The sequence below is a fragment of the Delphinapterus leucas genome, chromosome 20, assembly GCF_059928025.1.
Source record: "Delphinapterus leucas isolate spDelLeu-1000000601 "Yukka" chromosome 20, BTC_Dleu_Yukka2, whole genome shotgun sequence".
NCBI classification, from domain to species: domain Eukaryota; kingdom Metazoa; phylum Chordata; class Mammalia; order Artiodactyla; family Monodontidae; genus Delphinapterus; species Delphinapterus leucas.
In genome coordinates, this window is record NC_143148.1 from 12,862,024 (window position 1) to 12,880,377 (window position 18,354).

At 47.2% G+C, this 18,354-nt stretch overlaps 2 protein-coding genes across 3 annotated transcripts in view; one reads left to right on the forward strand and one right to left on the reverse strand.

The window, feature by feature from the left end:
- Positions 1 to 18,354, forward strand: part of FCGBP (Fc gamma binding protein) — a 143,083-nt gene that overhangs the window by 46,224 nt on the left and 78,505 nt on the right. Inside the window, exons 5-8 of the mRNA XM_089902835.1 lie at positions 2,479 to 2,671; positions 9,210 to 9,340; positions 14,164 to 14,256; positions 16,357 to 16,481. The gene's annotated coding sequence lies outside the window, so the exon portion shown is untranslated. The remainder of the gene's footprint in view (positions 1 to 2,478; positions 2,672 to 9,209; positions 9,341 to 14,163; positions 14,257 to 16,356; positions 16,482 to 18,354) is intronic.
- Positions 4,889 to 13,549, reverse strand: PSMC4 (proteasome 26S subunit, ATPase 4). Of its 2 annotated transcripts, none has more exons than XM_089902834.1 (11): positions 13,308 to 13,549; positions 12,377 to 12,475; positions 12,066 to 12,252; positions 10,520 to 10,666; positions 10,329 to 10,438; positions 10,132 to 10,225; positions 6,407 to 6,574; positions 5,872 to 5,948; positions 5,562 to 5,730; positions 5,299 to 5,354; positions 4,889 to 5,126 (listed from the first exon to the last, which is right to left on the reverse strand). In XM_089902834.1, exons 1-11 carry the CDS (start codon positions 13,401 to 13,403, stop codon positions 5,013 to 5,015), a joined length of 1,317 nt encoding a protein of 438 aa, XP_089758960.1. In that variant the 5' UTR covers positions 13,404 to 13,549; the 3' UTR covers positions 4,889 to 5,012. The 2 variants fall into 2 exon arrangements, with proteins under 2 accessions (XP_089758960.1, XP_022441364.1); XM_022585656.2 differs by having other exon boundaries at positions 13,368 to 13,547.

The following is an 18,354-nucleotide window of genomic DNA, read 5'->3' on the forward strand; positions in this document are numbered from 1 at the left end:
CCTCGACGGACCTCCAGAGTCTTGACCGCCGAGTGCGTCCGTGGGTGCCGTCCTGAAGCCGAGCACGTGCGAGGCGGATTCTGTCAGAGTCTTCCCTCCGGGTAGTCCCCTCGCGTGTTTCACAGGCGTGTGGCCCTTTGTACCCGGCCTCATGAGCGTGTGTCTGTGTGTGCGCACCTGTCTGCACGCGCGCGACGCCGTGAGGGTTGCGGGGCCGACCCCGCCTCTGGCCGAGGGTGAGTTGTGTTTCTGCGTGTGTGTAATTCTTTGGGTGCGAGACGGTGTGTGCCTGCAGCGGCACCTGACAGGAGAGAGGCCACAGAAAGTAGCCTGGAGTGTGATTCGTGACTGAGCAGTGAGGCGAGAGGCGCGGTGGGAGACTGGCTGTGCCGGACTGTGACTGGGGTGATGTGTGTGTGATGGGATGGGTGTGCGGGTCGCTGTGTGACCGGGGCGGTTGGCGAGTGCAGCATAGCTGTGTGAATCTGAGTATCTGCGTGTAGAACGTCACGGGTGCCAGTGGCCTCGCGACTGGGTGTGTGTGATCGTGTGCAGCCACAGGCCTATTATAAAAAGGATATGGTGCATCTTCTTGCAGCATCAGCTGTGTATTTCAAGATTTGGACCGAAGATCTGTAATTTATCTGTCAAACAATTTTGTATAGAATCAAATGAATTTTTTCCTAGAGAAAAATGTAAATCATAGTAATTTTTTTTTAAATATGAAGGAATTCTTTCCACTCTGCTGTGAGGGGTCTCGTGGCAGATACATTTGAGAATCTTGGGCTGAGGGGATAGCTTTATGCTTGGAAAGGCAGCGTGCCATAGTATAGCGAGCCCACAATTAGTCAGACGCTAACACATTTTGCTCTTCCTCTTCCCTTCCCTTTCTGAGCAATTCAGTCCTAAAGCCAAAAGATGGGCTCAGAGCAGGGTCTTTGAGCCTGAGCAGGATGAGGAGGGTGTTCATGCAGCTGGTGGCTTGGTGTAGGGTGACAGGGCTTACTAGGGAGCATTCCAAGTGGTGGAATGGCCCAGCATGGGAGTGTCAACCTGAGCAGGATGAGGAGGGCGTCCACACAGGAGGAATGGCCTGTACGGGATTTCAGAGCCTGAACAGGGTGAAAAGGGCATGTGGGTATGGGTACTGCCCAGCATTGGGTGTTGGAGCCCAAATTGGGGTGTTGGAGACATTCATGTCGGTTGGATATAGGAGGTAGTGAGTCTCAGAACCCAAGTAGGGTGAGGAGAGCATCTGTATGGGGAAGGGCGCAACAGGGTGATAGGAGTTTGTTACATGCAGTGGCAGGCGGGGGTGGAGGTGGGGTTCTGATCAAGTAAGTAAATATATTATTGGGTTGGCCAAAAATTTCATTCGGGGTTCTCTGGAAGCTATTACAAACGAACTCTTTGGCCAACCCAATAAGTGCATTGAGAGCAGCCAAGCTTCTCCCTGTCAGCGGGGAACCTCAGATATGGAAAAGGAGAGAACTAGAATGAACCTTGTGATGGCACGTTGAAACTAGATGCAGTGGTATGAACTCACAATTATATATATGGATCGATATAAAAATAAAAATAAGCAGGTGCTGGGCCACTGAGGTCACCAGGCTCACTTTTGGGGAGAACCCTGCTCTCCCTTGCAGGACTCTGGGTTCAGCGTCTGCCTGGCCTGACGTGTCGCTGCTTTAGCAGGAGGAGTCACCATGCTGAGCGTTCCACTGGAGCCTCCTGTCCTATGACATAAGACAGTAAATATACCTTAAGATCCTGAAGAAGAAGCAAAATGTCCAAGTAATATTTTGGGATAATTTGTGAGGACAAGTAAAAAAACATTAGGTAGTCATTAGGACGTTGAGCACTGTCTTCTTGTGGCTCCTTCTCCTTATGCTCCTTCATCCTCCTCCTCTCCCTTTGAGACTGACATGGAAGACCACGTTTGAGTCATCTAGGTTGGCTTTGGTGTGACCTGTGCCATCATGACATGGCTTCTGGTCTGTGCAGACAGTGGTGACGTTTGTCACGTTGCTGCATTGGTACAGAGTCATTTTTGATCAACAGAGTCCTTTTTAACTACTTAGCAGTACATGCACTGTAGTCTCATCTGAGATATGCTTCCTGATGCTGGTCGTACTCAAAGGAAATGTAGAATACATGAAACCTGGGGAAATGATTGACATTTGTCCAAACTGGCTCTATCAATCCAGGGTGCCCTCTCCATTGCAGTAATTACAGATGTGTTCACAAAATGGATCATCACTGCCTATGGGCAGCTGTGTAGGAATTTCTTTTTCAGTGGAAACCTACAGCCTGGTCCTTGGATGATGGTTACGCAAGTGTTTTATTTATAATAAGTTGTTACATTATACACTTATATTTTGGGCTCCTTTATGTGTATTATTTTTACAATTAAAAACAAATAAACAAAAAGGTTTATATATATTTAAGGGTTTTTTTTTTCCCCTCTTGTCTTTGCAGAGCAGAACAGAGAAAAGCGATATGTGTTTCGCTTGGCAGGAAAACACTTGCTTTCAAGACTACACTTCCAAAATGCACGAGTGTCTGGGCTGTTCAGCAAGCCGGCCTTAGTTTTTCCCTCAACGCAGTAGCACGTACTTGAGAAGAAAAAAAAGCAGCCGCTGACATCCAGGAACTGGCCTGACACTTACAGGTAGGCCTCAGTGGTATTGAAAGCTGGCCTGGTGCTCACAGCGGGGCCTGTTATCCTGTTGCACATGAACAGTCTCACAGAACATCAATATCAAGGTCACTCTGAGACCATGATAATGGTAGGCCATTTCATAATTTTGCCTAAGCACAGACAGCAAGATTGCTGGGCAACCCACAAAATATACCAAATATCCCTTCTCCCAGCTAATGTGAGTGGCTACCACCTCTTACCAGTTATAGCTTTAGCCTCACACTGGTCTGCTGTCATTTCTTAGGTACGTGGCTTTGTTCTTTTCCCAATCTCTTTGCCCTTTATCACTGATGTTTAGGATGTTTGTCACTTCAGCAATTTCCTTCCTTTACCGTCCCTCCAAGAGGACTTGTAAAATCCTTTTTTTCGCGTGGTTTTGTCACTGTCGTTTTTTAAGTACCTATTTTAAAAGGTCAAATATATATAAAGTATATTAGAAACAAAAAGCATTCCCATGTCTCCCTCACCCTGTATTTCCCTGTCTACTTCCAAGAGGCAAGGACTTCCCATCCTCATTTGTTTCTTTTGAAATTCACTTCCATGTGTCTAAGTTACATGCTTTTGTAAACTCATCATTTTAGATATTAGCCGCTGCTGAGTGTGAATGATGAGGACTTTAGGTGTCTTAACAACCCACTTTCCTGTTTCTCTCATGCTGCTTGGTTTCCTCAGAAGGAATCCTTCAATTGCCTACTCAGGGATCTCACTTAATCTCAATCTCGTCTTCTGCACGGCCCAGCTCTCATCCTTGCTCCAGGCACACCAGCCCAGAGACTGCTGGTTCAGCCTTCCCAGAGTAAATCTGAGGTCTTCAGCCAGGCTGGGGAAGGGTCACAGGGCCTGGAGTAACAACAGCTCCTTTGTTTCCTGCATAATCAGTGTATCAGTTCTGGTTTCTATACAGCCTTTCAGGTAGTCCTCCTGTTTCCAGGCCTCACCTTCAGAACCTGGCACCTCTGGTTTCTGAAAGGGGAAAATGACTGTTTCTGGGCTTCCCTTGAGTTCAGGTTCAAGTTTCCTCAGGTCTGCTACATCAATCAGCAGGTATCTGCCCCTTTCCAAAATTGCGTTGCTGCCATCTCCTCTCTCTTCCTGTGTCCATGTGAATTTATACCTTACTTTTGTTTTAGTGAGGTGCCAGGAGAGAGGAAGAATTAACTTCTCCGCTCAACATGCCATGCTTATCTAGCAGAATCACCCCCGTCTCTTCAAGGACCTGTGATTCCTCAACTATTTTTCCTTATATCTTCTTCCCATCTCACTCCCAAATATATAGTGACATTCATACTTTTGTTCAAGGAACATGAACTGAATGTCTACCATGTGTGGGTGCTGGGACTTGAATTGTGATCAAGCTACAATCCCTGACTACTCTACAAGAGGTTCCAGTCTGGAGGAGGCAAGCACTTGGAGATGTAAGGAGTGCAAAGCACAGCATGTCCACGACGCCAGGGCAGTGTAGGGGAAGGGTTACTTCCCTTCGTGGGGCATCAGGAGGCTCCCCAGAGGGAGAGGTGTTTAAACAGATTTCAAGAGAAAGTGGGAATTGGTCCTACCAAACACATCTGTGCCCCAACAGGATGGCATGAAGAGCCAGAGACATTCACAGAACCCAGGCATCCAACCTCCCCCCTACCCCCTCATCCCTGCTCTGGGGGACCCTAATGGGTGGTCTCTCTGTCCTTGATTCTCCCTCTGAGTGTGAAGAAGGCAGGAATTGCCCAAGACTCGAATGGTAAATGTGAGTGGGGAGATGGATAGAGACTTTATTTTCTGGTCAGGGGCTGCAGTCTGCTCATTTTCCATCCTTTTCCCCAAATTTCTGGTCATTTAGTTTGAATTCTTTTTTTTTCGCGGTACGCAGGCCTCTCACTGTTGTGGCCTCTCCCGTTGCGGAGCACAGGCTCCGGACGCGCAGGCTCAGCGGCCATGGCTCATGGGCCCAGCCGCTCTGCGGCATGTGGGATCCTCCCGGACCGGGGCACGAACCCGTGTCCCCTGCATCGGCAGGCGGACTCTCAACCACTGCGCCACCAGGGAAGCCCTAGTTTGAATTCTTTACTTCTCTCTCAAGCTGTAACCCAGACCATGTACCTGCTCATCTGTCAGGAGAGCAGGAGGGGCACAGAGGATCCTATTCAAGGCCCAGCTTCTCCAAAGGAGTTAAACTTGTAAGAAGAAATTAAACAGATTTGATCTTGTTAGTTTATTGAATAAATCAATTCTGGGTAAAGAAAAAACAGAACTAGCTTTGGGGACAGAGGCTGGGGAAGTGAGCGAACCCCCGGCCCCTGTGGTGCGGGCAGAGGGGTCACTTGTAAAACTCATGCTCCTGTTCGTCCTTCTTGATGACTGTCTTGTATGCTTTCTCGAAGTCCTTGGCCAGAACAATGTAGCGGTTCTCTCGGACAGCCAACATCCCGCTCTGTTGAGGGATGACAGTTAAAATCTACTCCCTGCACTCCCCGCCCCTAATGATGGTGCAGGAAGAGACAGAGGCAGCCTAAGACCCAGGGAGGCAATGATGGACAGGACTGCAGCAGAGTGGAGGGTCTTCACACACCCGCTGCCCAATCTAGAGAGAAACCAGCACTCACCTCCTGACAGATGGAGTTGATATCAGCTCCTGAAATCTTATCTGGTCGGGCCACATCTATGGCAGGTGAGTTAAGGAAACCACTCCATGCATGACTGGGTGAATGCCTGGAGCCAGAAGTCGTTCTTGGGCTGTCTTTGTCACCATCCCCCTCCCCAGACCCTGGTCTCCCACCTGCACAGTCTGGGTGGTGGTGATGGCAGAGGTAGAGATCTAATCCCCATTCTCAACGGTGACCCTCCCCTCGCTTCTAGAGCAGGATACAATCTTCCAAGTCAACCTCCTCAGAGAGGTTCATCTTGCTGGTGATAGTGGAGAAAATCAATCTCTTCTGGCGGCGGTCAGGGAGTGGAAATTCAATTTTACGGTCAAGGCGTCCCGGCCGCAGCAGAGCAGGATCCAGGGTGTCTGCTCTGTTTGTGGCCATGATCACCTGGCATCGGGGACAGGCCAGCTCAGACCTCTGTCCCCACTATACTCCATCCTGTCGCAATACCTATCTCCTCACATGCCAGCCTCCATCCTTCCCTGATTCCCACACCACATCTCCCCTCGCCCATCCTGAACCCCAAACCTTGACGTTGACGTTCTGGTCGAATCCATCCATTTGATTCAGTAGCTCCAGCAGGATTCTCTGAACCTCCCTGTCAGCTGGATAGTATATAACACAGTCAGTCCAGGGCATCCCGCATGACAAGCCTGCCCAAGACCCCAGGCCCTGGGACTTCCCTGGTGGCACACTGGTTAATAATCTGCCTGCCAGTGCAGAGGACACGGGTTCAAGCCCCGGTCCAGGGAGCTCTCACATGCCGCGGAGCAACTAAGCCCGTGCGCCACAACTGAGCCTGCGCTCTAGGGCCCGCGAGTCACAACTACTGAGCCCACACGCTGCAACTACTGAAGCCTGTGCGCCTAGAACCAGTGCTCTGCAATGCAGCAAGAGAAGCCTCTGCAATGAGAAGCCTGGGCACCGCAACGAAGAGTAGCCCCTGCTTGCTGCAGCTAGGGAAAGCCCACACGCAGCAACGAAGACCCAACACAGCCAAAAAAATAAAATAAATAAATTCATTAAAAAAAAAGAACCCAGGCCCTGTTTGGGCATCACTCACCCCCTGTCTGGGCATCGAATCTCTTGGTTGCGATGGCATCAATCTCATCTATGAAGATGATGGCAGGTGCGTTCTCCTTGGCCAGGCGGAACACGTCCCGGACCATGCGAGGGCCCTCACCCAGGTACTTCTGTACAAACTCTGAGCCCACAACTCGGATGAATGCAGCTGATGGCAGGATGACAGGGGTTAGACGAGAATGGAACACCTGTAGGGCCCCATAATACTTTAACTGAAACTGAGAATTCCTTGAGGACATCCTTTTCTTTGGATACCCACTCCAAGTAGCCAGGTCATTCTCTCATGACCTGGGCTGGGTTCCAGATCCAGCTAGGCGGACCAGCTTGTACCCCACAGAGACCCAGCAGCACAAATCATGAATCCTGCCTATGGATGTGTCATTTTTTGGCCCAACATTTAAAAATCAGGGTATTAAAAAAAAATGTGTCTGTGCTTCAACATACCGACAAAGAAGAGCTAGAGACATTCATGGAATCCAACATACCAAAAAATGTGAATTCCCGGAGTGCTTGAAAAATCCGTAAGAAAACAAGTTTTCCATACACAGGCATCATGCTGCCTTACCAAGAGCTCAAAGGACCCCTTTTGAATATCATGCAAGAGTCAAGAACCAGGAACACATATTCTGACATAATCAACAAGTGGCAATGGGGTTAAAGACAGGTTTGTTCTGGGCTTGCCTCTCCTTTCCATCTTTTCTTAGAGTTTAACTTGTTTGTTAGTGACTGGATGTGGCTTTGTGTTGCACGGAGCAACCTCCAGGACACTCCTTCCAGCCACCACAGAGAAAGGAGACACAAAGTCCATTTTGTAGATCTGGTCATAAACTAGGAGTTGTGCAAGTTGCAGCCCTGTCCCTCTCTAATGTGGTGGCCACTGGCGACAAGGGGCTACTGAGCAACCGCAATGTGGCTGGTCCCAAATGAGATGTGCTGTACATGTGAAATACACACCAGACTTCAAAAGACAGTACAAAAAAAGTAAAATATCTCAATAAATGTCCGTCAACAAATGAATAGATAAAGTGTGCTATATACATACAATAGGATATTATTTGGCTTTCAAAAGGAAATAAATTCTGGCACATGTTTCAACATGGGTAAGCCCCAAAGACATTATGCTAAGGGAAATAAGCCAGCCACAAAAAGACAAATATTCTATGATTCATCCATGTACATGAGGTGCCCAGAATAGGCAAATTCAGAGACTGAAAGTAGAACAGAGGTTATCAGGGGCTGCAGGGAGGGAGAAATAGGGAATGACTGTCTAATGGGTATGGAGTTACAGTTTGGATGATGAACAAGTCCCAGAAGTGGACAGTGGTGATGGCTGAACAACACTGTGAATCCACTTGATGCCACTTATAAACTGTATATTTATAAAGTGGTTAAAATGGTAAGTTTTATGCTATATATTTTACTACAATAAAAAATTATTGTATTATATATTTTACTACAATAAAAAATTATAGAAAAAACTCAAGTTTTGTATCTGCTGCATGTTAAAATAATAATATTTTTGAGTATACTGGTTAAATAAAAAAACATATTTTAGACGAAGTTCACCTAGTTCTTTTGTTTAAAAAATGAGTACTTAAAAATTTAAATTATATATGTAGCTTCATTATACAGTTGACCCTTGAACAACACAGGGTTTAGGGGTGCTGACCCTCTGTGCATAAAATCTGTGTATAACTTTATAGCTGGCCCTCCAGATCTGCAGTTCTGCCTCTGCGGATTCATACAACCATGCATCATGTGAAAAAAATCTGGGTGTTAAGTGGACCCTCGAAGTTCGCCTCTGTTGTTCGAGGGGCAACTGTATTTCTATTGAACCCTGCCTGTCTAAAACCACCCTGATCTCAGGACAACAGTCGAAATCTCTTAGGTTAGCACTAAGACTATTCATATTCATGCCCATTCTGATCCCTGGACCTGCACAGCTCCTCCTTCAGCCAGCCATTCAACAGTTATTTTCTGAGCACCTACCACAATTCAGCTACTGGGCGGGCACTGGAAACACAAAAAAGGACAAACGCACAAGTTCCCTGCCCTCGTCGAGTTTAGTCATGGTCTACTCACCACTACTCACAACTCCCTAAATGAGTTCTTTCCCACCCCCTGGCCTTTGCAAATGCTATTCCTTCTCCCAGCTGTGTGCCTGACAGACTCCTCACACCTCTCTGGGAACCCCTACCTAAGAGCCTACGCAGAATGGATTGACAACCCTCCTTTAGGGCTATCCCACTACCTTCCTTGCTTCTTTGGAGCACGTGCTACTCTTTAGGCTGTTCCCACCCAAGCTCACCTCCAAGCATCACCCCCTTGCTCACTTGGCTTCAACTACTGGGGCCTCCTCACTGTTCCTAGAACACTAAGCACACACCTGTCTCAAGGCCTTTGCACCCGAATCCCTCAGCCTGACACACTCCCTCCCCCAGAGGTCCACTTGACTCACTCCCTCAAGGCTTCTTCTAGGTCTTCATGTAAATGTCACCTCAGAAAAGTCTTCCCTGACCACCTCCAGTCCCGGCACATAAAGCTGCCGCCCCTGTTATTCCCTATCCCCTGCCCCTTAGTTGTTTTCTTCAGGCATTAGCACCACATGACATATAATCTCTTCATTCATCTGTTAGTGCTTCCTCAACTAAGACATCACCTTTACGGGGGGGACTTTGTTCTGTTCACTGCCATGCCTTCCGCACCTAGAACACAGCTTGGTACATATTAGGTGCTCAATAAATGTTAACTGAGTTCTAAGTGTTTATTTTCCTTTTTTTCAGCCACACTGGGAGATTCTCCAATGCAGGGGACAGGTCTGACTCATCCCTATATCCCAGCACCTGGGAGAGCAGAAGTTCGATGAATGATCATGACAATGGTTAACATTTACTGTCCACTTACTACGTGCCAGGTATGGTTTTAGAAGCTTTATATTGATTTAATCCTCTGAATAATCCAGAAAATTAAGAAATGGAGGCACAGAGAGGCTAACTTCCAAGTAGTTACATAAACTAACTTACATAAGTAGTACTAACTTATATAAGTAGGTGTAGGGGGGGCCAGATTTCAAACACAGGCAGTCTGGCCCAGAAAACACACTGCTTACCCACTGCCCTCTATTGCTCCTTGGCTTAGATATATTAAGATTTTAAGATGAGCTGAGTCCTGTCCTTAGGCTTTACAAACAGTAATACAGTGACTTTCAGACATCTTTGTTTAGAACCTACAAGAAGAAATACGTCTGTAAACAACCACAGCACACCTGTGTACAATGTTTGTGTTCACAAACAATACAAGTTCTTACTATGTGGGGTGGACTCCAACGTTTTCTGTTCTGTTTCATTTTTTTAAATTTTTTTAGCTGGTTGCAACCCATGAATTTGAATTCATAATTACTAATGGGTCATTAGTAATGACCCATTAGTAGGAAAAACATGGCATTATTTCATTAATTCCCCACAATCATGCTGTGAAATGAGTGTTCTATTAGATGAGGAAGTTGAGGCACGAGAGTAAAGTCACTTCCCCAGGACGGCACAGCCACTCAGTAGGACTCACACTGGGTCTTTGACCCTAGAGCCCATGTTCTTAATCGCTGTGCCACACTACTTCCTGGGGAGGATGAGAGAACAAGGAGGATGAGAGGGCAAGGTCGGAAGAGCCCAGAAAGTCAGAGCTCGGGGGAGGGGCCAAGCGGCTCACCTGTCGTGTGATGAGCCACAGCCTTTGCCAACATGGTCTTCCCGCAGCCGGGCGGGCCATACATGAGGACGCCTCGGGGAGGGTCGATGCCGATCTGAAGCACAGAGGTGGACAAGAGCATGAGCCAGGGAGTCCATCACCAACTGGAGACATGGTGGGGACGGCCTCTCCCTTCCCTGCCAGCTCCAGCTCCTCACCTGCTTGTAGAGCTCAAAGTGCGTAAGGGGGAGCTCCACGGCCTCCCGCACCTCCTGCTTCTGGATGTCCATGCCCCCGATGTCCGCGTACATCACGTCTGGCTTCTGATCTGGTGGAAGAGCAGAGCTGGGGCTCCCAGCCTGGCCCGCAGGGTCCCCTCAGGCCTCCCTGGCCCTGGGCTCCCCCTCACCTGAGGTGAGCATCATGATGCTGCTGTCGGCCTCAGGAGGCAGCACGTCCACCAGGGCGTTGCTGTGCTTGTGGAGGGCCACCGAGGCGTTGGGCTTGAGCAGCTCCCGGTCGATGGTGCTCAGGATGCGCACATAGTAGTTGGAGCCTTTGGGAAGAGGACAAGAAGGGAGAGGGGAAAATGAGAAGTGCCAGAACCTCAAAACTGCCGACCTCACAGCTGACAGTATCTCTCACTCAGACCCCAAATGGCCCTCCTGGCTTCTAGTCTTGCCTCCTCCAGTCCACCCCCGGCATCCATCCACACTAACAACTTCCCTGTCTATCCCTGACTCTTGAGCTCCAGCCCCAGGTGACCAGCAGCCCCCTGGAATGCCTGCCCGTGGACATCCCCACGGCATGTCTCACTCACCATGTCTCAGTGTGTCCTCAGTATCTTCCCCCCATTTATGCTGCTCCTCCTGGGTCTCTGTCTCAGGGAGGCCCATGGTGCCGAGTCACTAGCGAGAGCTCTAAGCCTCATTCTGGACTTTTCTCTGCTTCCCTCCACAGCCTGTCAGTCACCATGGCGGTCCACCAGCCTCCTAAAATGTCCCTCTGACTAATCCCTTCCCTCCTGCCCAGGGACCCTGCCCTGATTCAGCACCATCCTCTCCCATCTAGGTCTCTGCAGCAGAATCCTTCTTGCTTGCCCAGCCTCCAGTCTCACATCCCCAGTCCACCTTCTACATTTATGGTAGTGACACACACATCTCTTTCTGGCCTCAGTCTCTCCTGACCTTCAGACCTGGCTGTCCAGTGACCTCCCAGACACTTCCCTGTGATGTCCCAGACTGCCCTCACTGTCTCCCTGCAAACCTGCTTTTCTGCCCATGTCTCCATCTCAGGGATAGCCACTGTCCCCCTAAGTCCTAAAGATCAAAGACACAGGCCTCATTGTGGATATCTCCCTCCCTTCACTACCTCACTACCAGCCCATCAGTCCAATTCCAGGCCCAGTCACACACCTTTCCCCACAAACTTGATAAGAATATGGCTTGGTCCAGAGGAGCAGAGGCCAGAAGCACGAAAAGACAGATAAGATGCAGAGACAACACCCATCATGAAGGCAGAGCCTAGACCCACGGTAATAACAGCAGCTCCCATATACTGGGTCCTTACCAGAGCCCAATCTCTTAACACTTCACCTGTGCTTTCAAATTGTAGGTCCCAACCCAGTAGTAATTGTGAAATCATTTGAGAGTCATGACCAGAACATTGTTTAAAACAAAACAGACTAGAACAAAATGGGAAACTAGTTAGAGTATGTCACACATAGTGTGGCTAACTATCGTTTGGTCAAACTTTTACTATATGAGTTATATACACACAGAGAAAGAAAGAGAGAGAACGTAAAATATATTTCCACTTTTGCATCAGACTCAAAAATACGCTGAAAAACACCATTACACTGTCTTGCCTCATTTGCCATTGTAAGTTCCTGGCACATGGCAGGAAACAGTTAACAGCTGTTGAATGAACAGATGAGTAAACAACCCCCCACGCACCTGTGGTGGAGCCCACGATGGCTGTATTCTGATCCACAGCCTCCAGAAACTGCCCAATAACCAGTGGGATGCTCTGGATTCGCTTCACCTCCTCCTGGGCGTGGAGGAATTCCTTCTTCAGGTTCTTTTGCTCATCCTTGATGTACTCCTCCTGCACCTCCAGGAACTCCAGCTCTTGCTGCAGCTTCTGTGAGCAGAGAGGGAAGAGGTAGGGGATGGCTCCAGGCCTTGCTGAGCCAAGGAGCAGTGGAAGGTGGGGGAAGTATGGGATGCTGGGCCCTGTGCAGGGTCCGGATTGGGTTTGAATGTACCTTGTAGCGGCTGTACAGGTCCTCCAGGTCCTCAGGCTCAGGCCCCAGGAAGGACAGGCCAGTCTGGGGCCGTGACACAGACAGGGCTGGGATCTCATCCTAGACCATGGAGGGAAACTCAGGTTGGAAGAAGAAGGTCCCCTTATGAAAGTATCTAGAGCCCCTCTCCCAATTCACCATGAAGTCACTTGGCCCCTAACAGGCTCCTGACATCATTCAGCTCCCTAAATAGATCCTGGAAACCTCTCAGTCCCCTAAACAGGTTTCTGAAGTCACCCAACTCCTCACAGGCCCCTCGGTCAAACAGCCTTCCAAACAGATCTTCTGGTATCATATGGCACTTGTCACATGTCTACAATGTCACCCAACTCCCATCTAGGGCCTAAATGTCTGATCAACTCCTTACTAGACCCCAATGCCCTCCAGGCCCCCTCAACAGGTTCCTAATATCACATGGCTCTCTCAATTGACAAAGTCACCATGCCTTCATACAGTCCGGGCGTTACTCAGTTACCTCCCGAAGACGCCTCATGTCACAGAACTCCAACTCGCACTAGACCCTTATGTCATCCAGCTCCCAGGTAGTCCCCAAACATCACTCGGCCAGACCACATACATTACTCGGCCCTCCAACACCAGCTAAGCCCCGAATGTCAGTCAGCTCCCCAGCCCAGCCGCAGATATCATTCGGCCCCACGGCCGAATCCCATACATCACTCACTACCGACCCATCCCCAGTGCCGCCGGGTCACCGATGTCACAGCATTCCCAGCTAAACCTCGAAATCATTCAGTCCCAAAGAACCTCTGATGTCACTCGTTTCCCCAGCCCAGCTTTCCGAGCCCTACTGCCCTCCCAGCATCACTCAGCCACAGCCCAGGCCTCGGGACGGCACGAAGCTCTCCACTGAGACCTCCGAAAACACTCAGACCCAGGCCTGGATCCCGAAGTCGCTCAACATCCCATTCAGGTCGGCTTCGCCCTCTCGGACCTGAGCTTTCTCCACCAGGATGCCTATCTCCTCCATAGCGACCAAGCCGGCCTCTGTGCAGCCCGGCCTAAGCCAGTCACCGCTTCCGCTGATGCCACCGGAAAGCCAGGGCCTGGATGGATTCTGGAAAACGTAGTTTAAGACACCAAGGAGAGACGGCCGGATGGCCCGGATAGGCCGGATAGGTGAAGGGCAGGGCGACCTAGTCCTGAGCTCCTCCCCCAAGATATGCTCATGCGCACTCCGTACCGCGCGAGCGCGCGGGCGGGCCCGGGGCGGTGCGCGTGTGCAATAGCGCGCCTTGGCGCAGTCTCGCACTGCGTTCTCGCTCGCGGGTGTTCTCGCCGGCGCGCTGACCTCGTTGCTCTTTGACCTGAAGAGTTTCCCAGAGATCTGTCAGAGTCTGATGGCAAAGTGCTCTTTTATCTTTAGTGGCGGGGCTGGAGCTGCCTTTGGCCGGGTTTCGCAGAGGGGCTCTTTTAGGGGGTTTCCAAGTAGGCTGCAGCCGAGGATTGCCCCCCGCGCGGGGGCGGGAAGACGGGGGCTGCCCCTGAGAATGATACTTCTTATCGGGCTCCATCCCGGGGGTGAGGAGCCCCAAGCCTGCCATTACCAGTTACTTCATTACCGTGAATCAAGTAGAACCCACGCCTTAGGGCTGGAGAAGGTGAGGCAGCGGTGCCAGGAGTTGGGTCACCCAGGAGAACTGCAGGCCTATATAGACCAGGCCCTGTGCTTAAGTCTTACATGCTCACCTCATCGAATCTTGACAGACATTATGTTCCCTCTTTTACAGGGAAAGAAACCAGAGCGTGGGGCCCCAGATCTGTTTGTCCTCAAAGCCTGTTCTTCTGGCCGCTGTTCATCACACCAGCTACAGTTTTGTCAAGTAAACTTTTTATTCAAGTATAAGTACAGAGAAGTATACATATCATTAGTGTGCAGTTCAACGAATTTACACAAAGTAAACACACCCATATAACCAATACTCAGATCAAAAAACCAAACAGAGAAGCCCCCAGAAGCTCTGCACATGCTCTTTCTGCCACCCTCATCCCCTCTGAAAGTTATCATTTACCTGATTTCTAACAGCATGGATTACTTTGTCTGTTTCAAACTCTCTAGGGACCCATACAGTGTGTACTGTGTTTTTACCTTCTTTTACTTAACATGTTTGTGAGATTCATATTGTGTGTAGGGATAGTTCTTTCATTTTCATTTGTGTATGGTTTCCATTGTGTGAATATGCCTAAAACTGGATATTTTCCTGTTTGGGGCTATACTGATGCTATGAATATTTTAATACATTTCTTTGGTAAACATGGGAATATACTCCAGGGCAGGTATGTGTTTAGCCTTAGCAGACACTGTCAAACTATAGTACTAACTTACACTCCCACCAGTGGAGCATACATTTGATACAGTCTGCCATAAAAATTTTTTTTTGTGCAACGTCACTAATTATTAGAGAAAAGCAAATCAAAACTACAATGAGATACCACCTCACACCGGTCAGAATGGCCATCATTAAAAAGTCTACAAATAACAAATGCTGGAGAGGGTGTGGAGAAAAGGGAACCCTCCTGCACTGTTGGTGGGAATGTAAGTTGATGCGTCCACTGTGGAAAACAGTATGGAGGTTCCTCAGAAAACTAAAAATAGAATTACCATATGATCCAGTGATCCCAGTCCTGGGCATATAACCAGACAAAACTATAATTGTAAAAGATACATGTACCCCTATGTCCATAGCAACACTATTCACAATAGCCTAAACAACATAGTGTCCATCGACAGATGAATGGATAAAGAAGGTGTGGTACATATATACAATGGAATACTACTCAGCCATGAAAAAGAACAAAATAATGCCATTTGCAGCAACATGGATACAACTACAGATTATCATACTAAGTGAAGTCAGAAAGAGAAAGACAAATACCATATGATATCACTTATGAGTGGGATCTAAAATATGGCACAAATGAACCTATCTACAAAAGAGAAACAGACTCACAGACATAGAGAACAGACTTGTGGTTGCCAAGGGGGATGGGGGAAGGGAGAGGGATGGACTGGGAGTTTGGGGTTGGTAGATGCAAACTATTACATTTAGAATGGATAAATAACAAGGTCCTAATGTACAGCACAGAGAACTATATTCAGTATCCTGTGATAAACCATAATGGAAAAGAATATTAAAAAAGAATGCAAAAAAAATTTTTCCGCCATTCTCAGCGGTGTGTGGTGGGTTGTCACACTAGACACCGTTTTGTGTGAGAACTTTTAGCCAGGCAATATCCAAACCGTGATCTCTGAATCCTTACAACACTTTCAGGGGTAGGTTTGCATTTCCTCATTTTACAGATGAGGACACTGAGGCTCAGACAAGAGAAAGTCACTTCCACTAAGTCAAAGAAAGTCAGTGGTTCCTGCTCAGTGTCAGCCCTACACAGGGGGAACCCAGAGATTAATCAGATCTGGTCCCTGTCTTCCTAGTTTAAGGTCCCAGTGTTTTTATTTCCACAAAAAAGGGAAAACAATGGCAACAAGTCCTTCCTTTTTTCTCTGCATTGACAGCCCTCAGTTCCATCTTTCTTATCTCTGTCTAACACCCAGAAGGCATCCCAGATTTCTACTTGAGTCTTAGAGTCTATGAGTTATTCCCCCAAGCCCAGTCAAATTGCCTCCAAGTTCTCTTTGCTACCTTTGGCAATGATAAATCAATGTATCCCTTTGGAATCTTTATGGAGAATAATCATAAGTAGCCATTTCCTGAACACTGACCATGTACCTGGTTCTTTGCTAAGCATTTTACCTCATTATCTCATTTAATCTTCTCAACAATCTTAGGGGGTAGTAAAAGTAACCACTTATACAGTGTCCTTACCTTGTGCCAGAGACTCATGCGTGTCTTATATATATCATGATTTAATCTCAGATTCAAGTGGGATTTGAAATGGGAGCTGTTGTCTTCTTTCTTTTTCAGGTCCTACATGAGAAACCAGGCTCAGAGAGGTGAAGTCACTTGCCCAAGATTACACAGCAAATAAATGGTAGACCTGGCATTCAAATCCAGAGCTATCATTTGGATTTGCAGATGATCTTTGACAGGTAAGCCAGTTGTTTTCAAAAAGGAGGACATCAAATCATTTAGGGAGATTTTTCAAGCGAGACCCACCTTTCCTAGCACCCTATCATTATGACCCTCCCCTCCATCTCCCAGTTAAGAACCACACTTCTAGGTCATTTCACAGTGGGCATATTAAAGCCAGGACCAGCCCAGCTGACTAAAATTTAACTCTCCTGGTTTAAGGCCAGGGCTTTCTTCCTCTCGACTACACTGCCTTCTAACAGAAGTCCTGAGCAGCTCTTGTTTTGAGTGAGGGGGTTCATGAGTCTGTGTCTTTAGAGCCCTGGGTGAAGCTAAGTGCATACAGGAGCCAGCAGACAGGTCTGTAAAGATAGCTGGGCTGGCAGAGAACCTATTCCTCATCTACAGAGAGTGGTTGAAACTCAACTCCAGCCACAATAGCCATGCCAGAGTGTTGGCCTATTGTTGCCAGATCTGGTGTTTCAACAGAAGTCAAGAATCTAGAGTTTCAAGTGAAGTCCTTTTCTTTTTTGGCCACACTGTGCAGCATGTGGGATCTTAGTTCCCGGACCAGGGATTGAACCCGCACACCCTGCAGTGGAAGCGCGAAGTCTTAACCACTGGACCTCCAGGGAAGTCCCTGTCAAGTGAAGTCTTCTAATTTTCAAATGTTGACAATAAATTCAAACACAAAAACACCATGCAAGCCAAATAAAACACATCTGGGGGCTTCATATAGTAGATAGATGACACCTGGTCTAGGTTTATATCCTGTCCCCAGTATTACTATCAAAGGTCCAGGAAGGAAGAGATTTACTTACTCCCAGGGTAGAAGTGGAGGGAGAGGTCTGAACTATTCAGAAGGCAGCAAAAATATGGAGTAAAGGTTAGGTAAGTATTAAACTCTGGGAAGGAGCAAATGTAAATGTCTAACAATAAATGATTGGTTAAATAACCTTTAAACCATCCATCCATTATAGGCTATCACAATTTTAAAAAGTGGTGTAGAATATTTAATGATATGCCATATGTTCACAAAATATGTAACAACTAAAAAAAAATAGACAACAAAGCAATACAGTGTAAACCCTTCTCAAAAGTCTTTTTATTTTGAAATTTCAGTTACAGAAACTTCTCAGACTGGTAAATACTCTTTACCCAGATTCCCCAAATGTTAATATTTGAACACATTTGCTTTATCATTCTCTTTTTCTCTATATGTTCATTCTTATATATGTGTGTATGTATACACATACATATTATACATATAGCTTATGTATATTATACATATGCCTATATAATTTGTTTATTTTAACTGCTACTGGGATTTTTATTTGGATTGCATTAAATCGATAGATCAATTTGGAGAGAACTGGCACCTTAACAATATTGTCTTCCCATTCATAATAGTGGTATGTCTCTCCATTTATTTAGTTCTTCTTTGTTTTCCTTCTTTAGTGTTTGTCCCTTTCAGTATACAGACACGGCACATATTTTGCTAGATTTATACCTAATACAATTTTTCAAGCTATTTAAAATAGTGCTTTTTAAAAAACCAGGTATAATTGATATACCATAAACTGCACATATTCAAAGTATACAATTTGATAAGTTTTGGCATACATGTACACGCAATACCATCACCAGAGTCAAGATAATGAACATATCTATTACCCTCAAAAGTTTCTTCACGTCCCTTTGTACTGTCTCCCGCCTGCCCTCTCCTTGCCTCCATGTCCGAAAATTCTCATTCATTTGCACATTTTAGAATTTTATGTAAATGGAATCATATGGTATGCACTCTTTCACTCAGCATTATTCTCACATCCACGTTATTGTGTGTATCAACAGTTCATTCCTTTTTACTGCTGAGTGTTCCATTGTATTGATTGA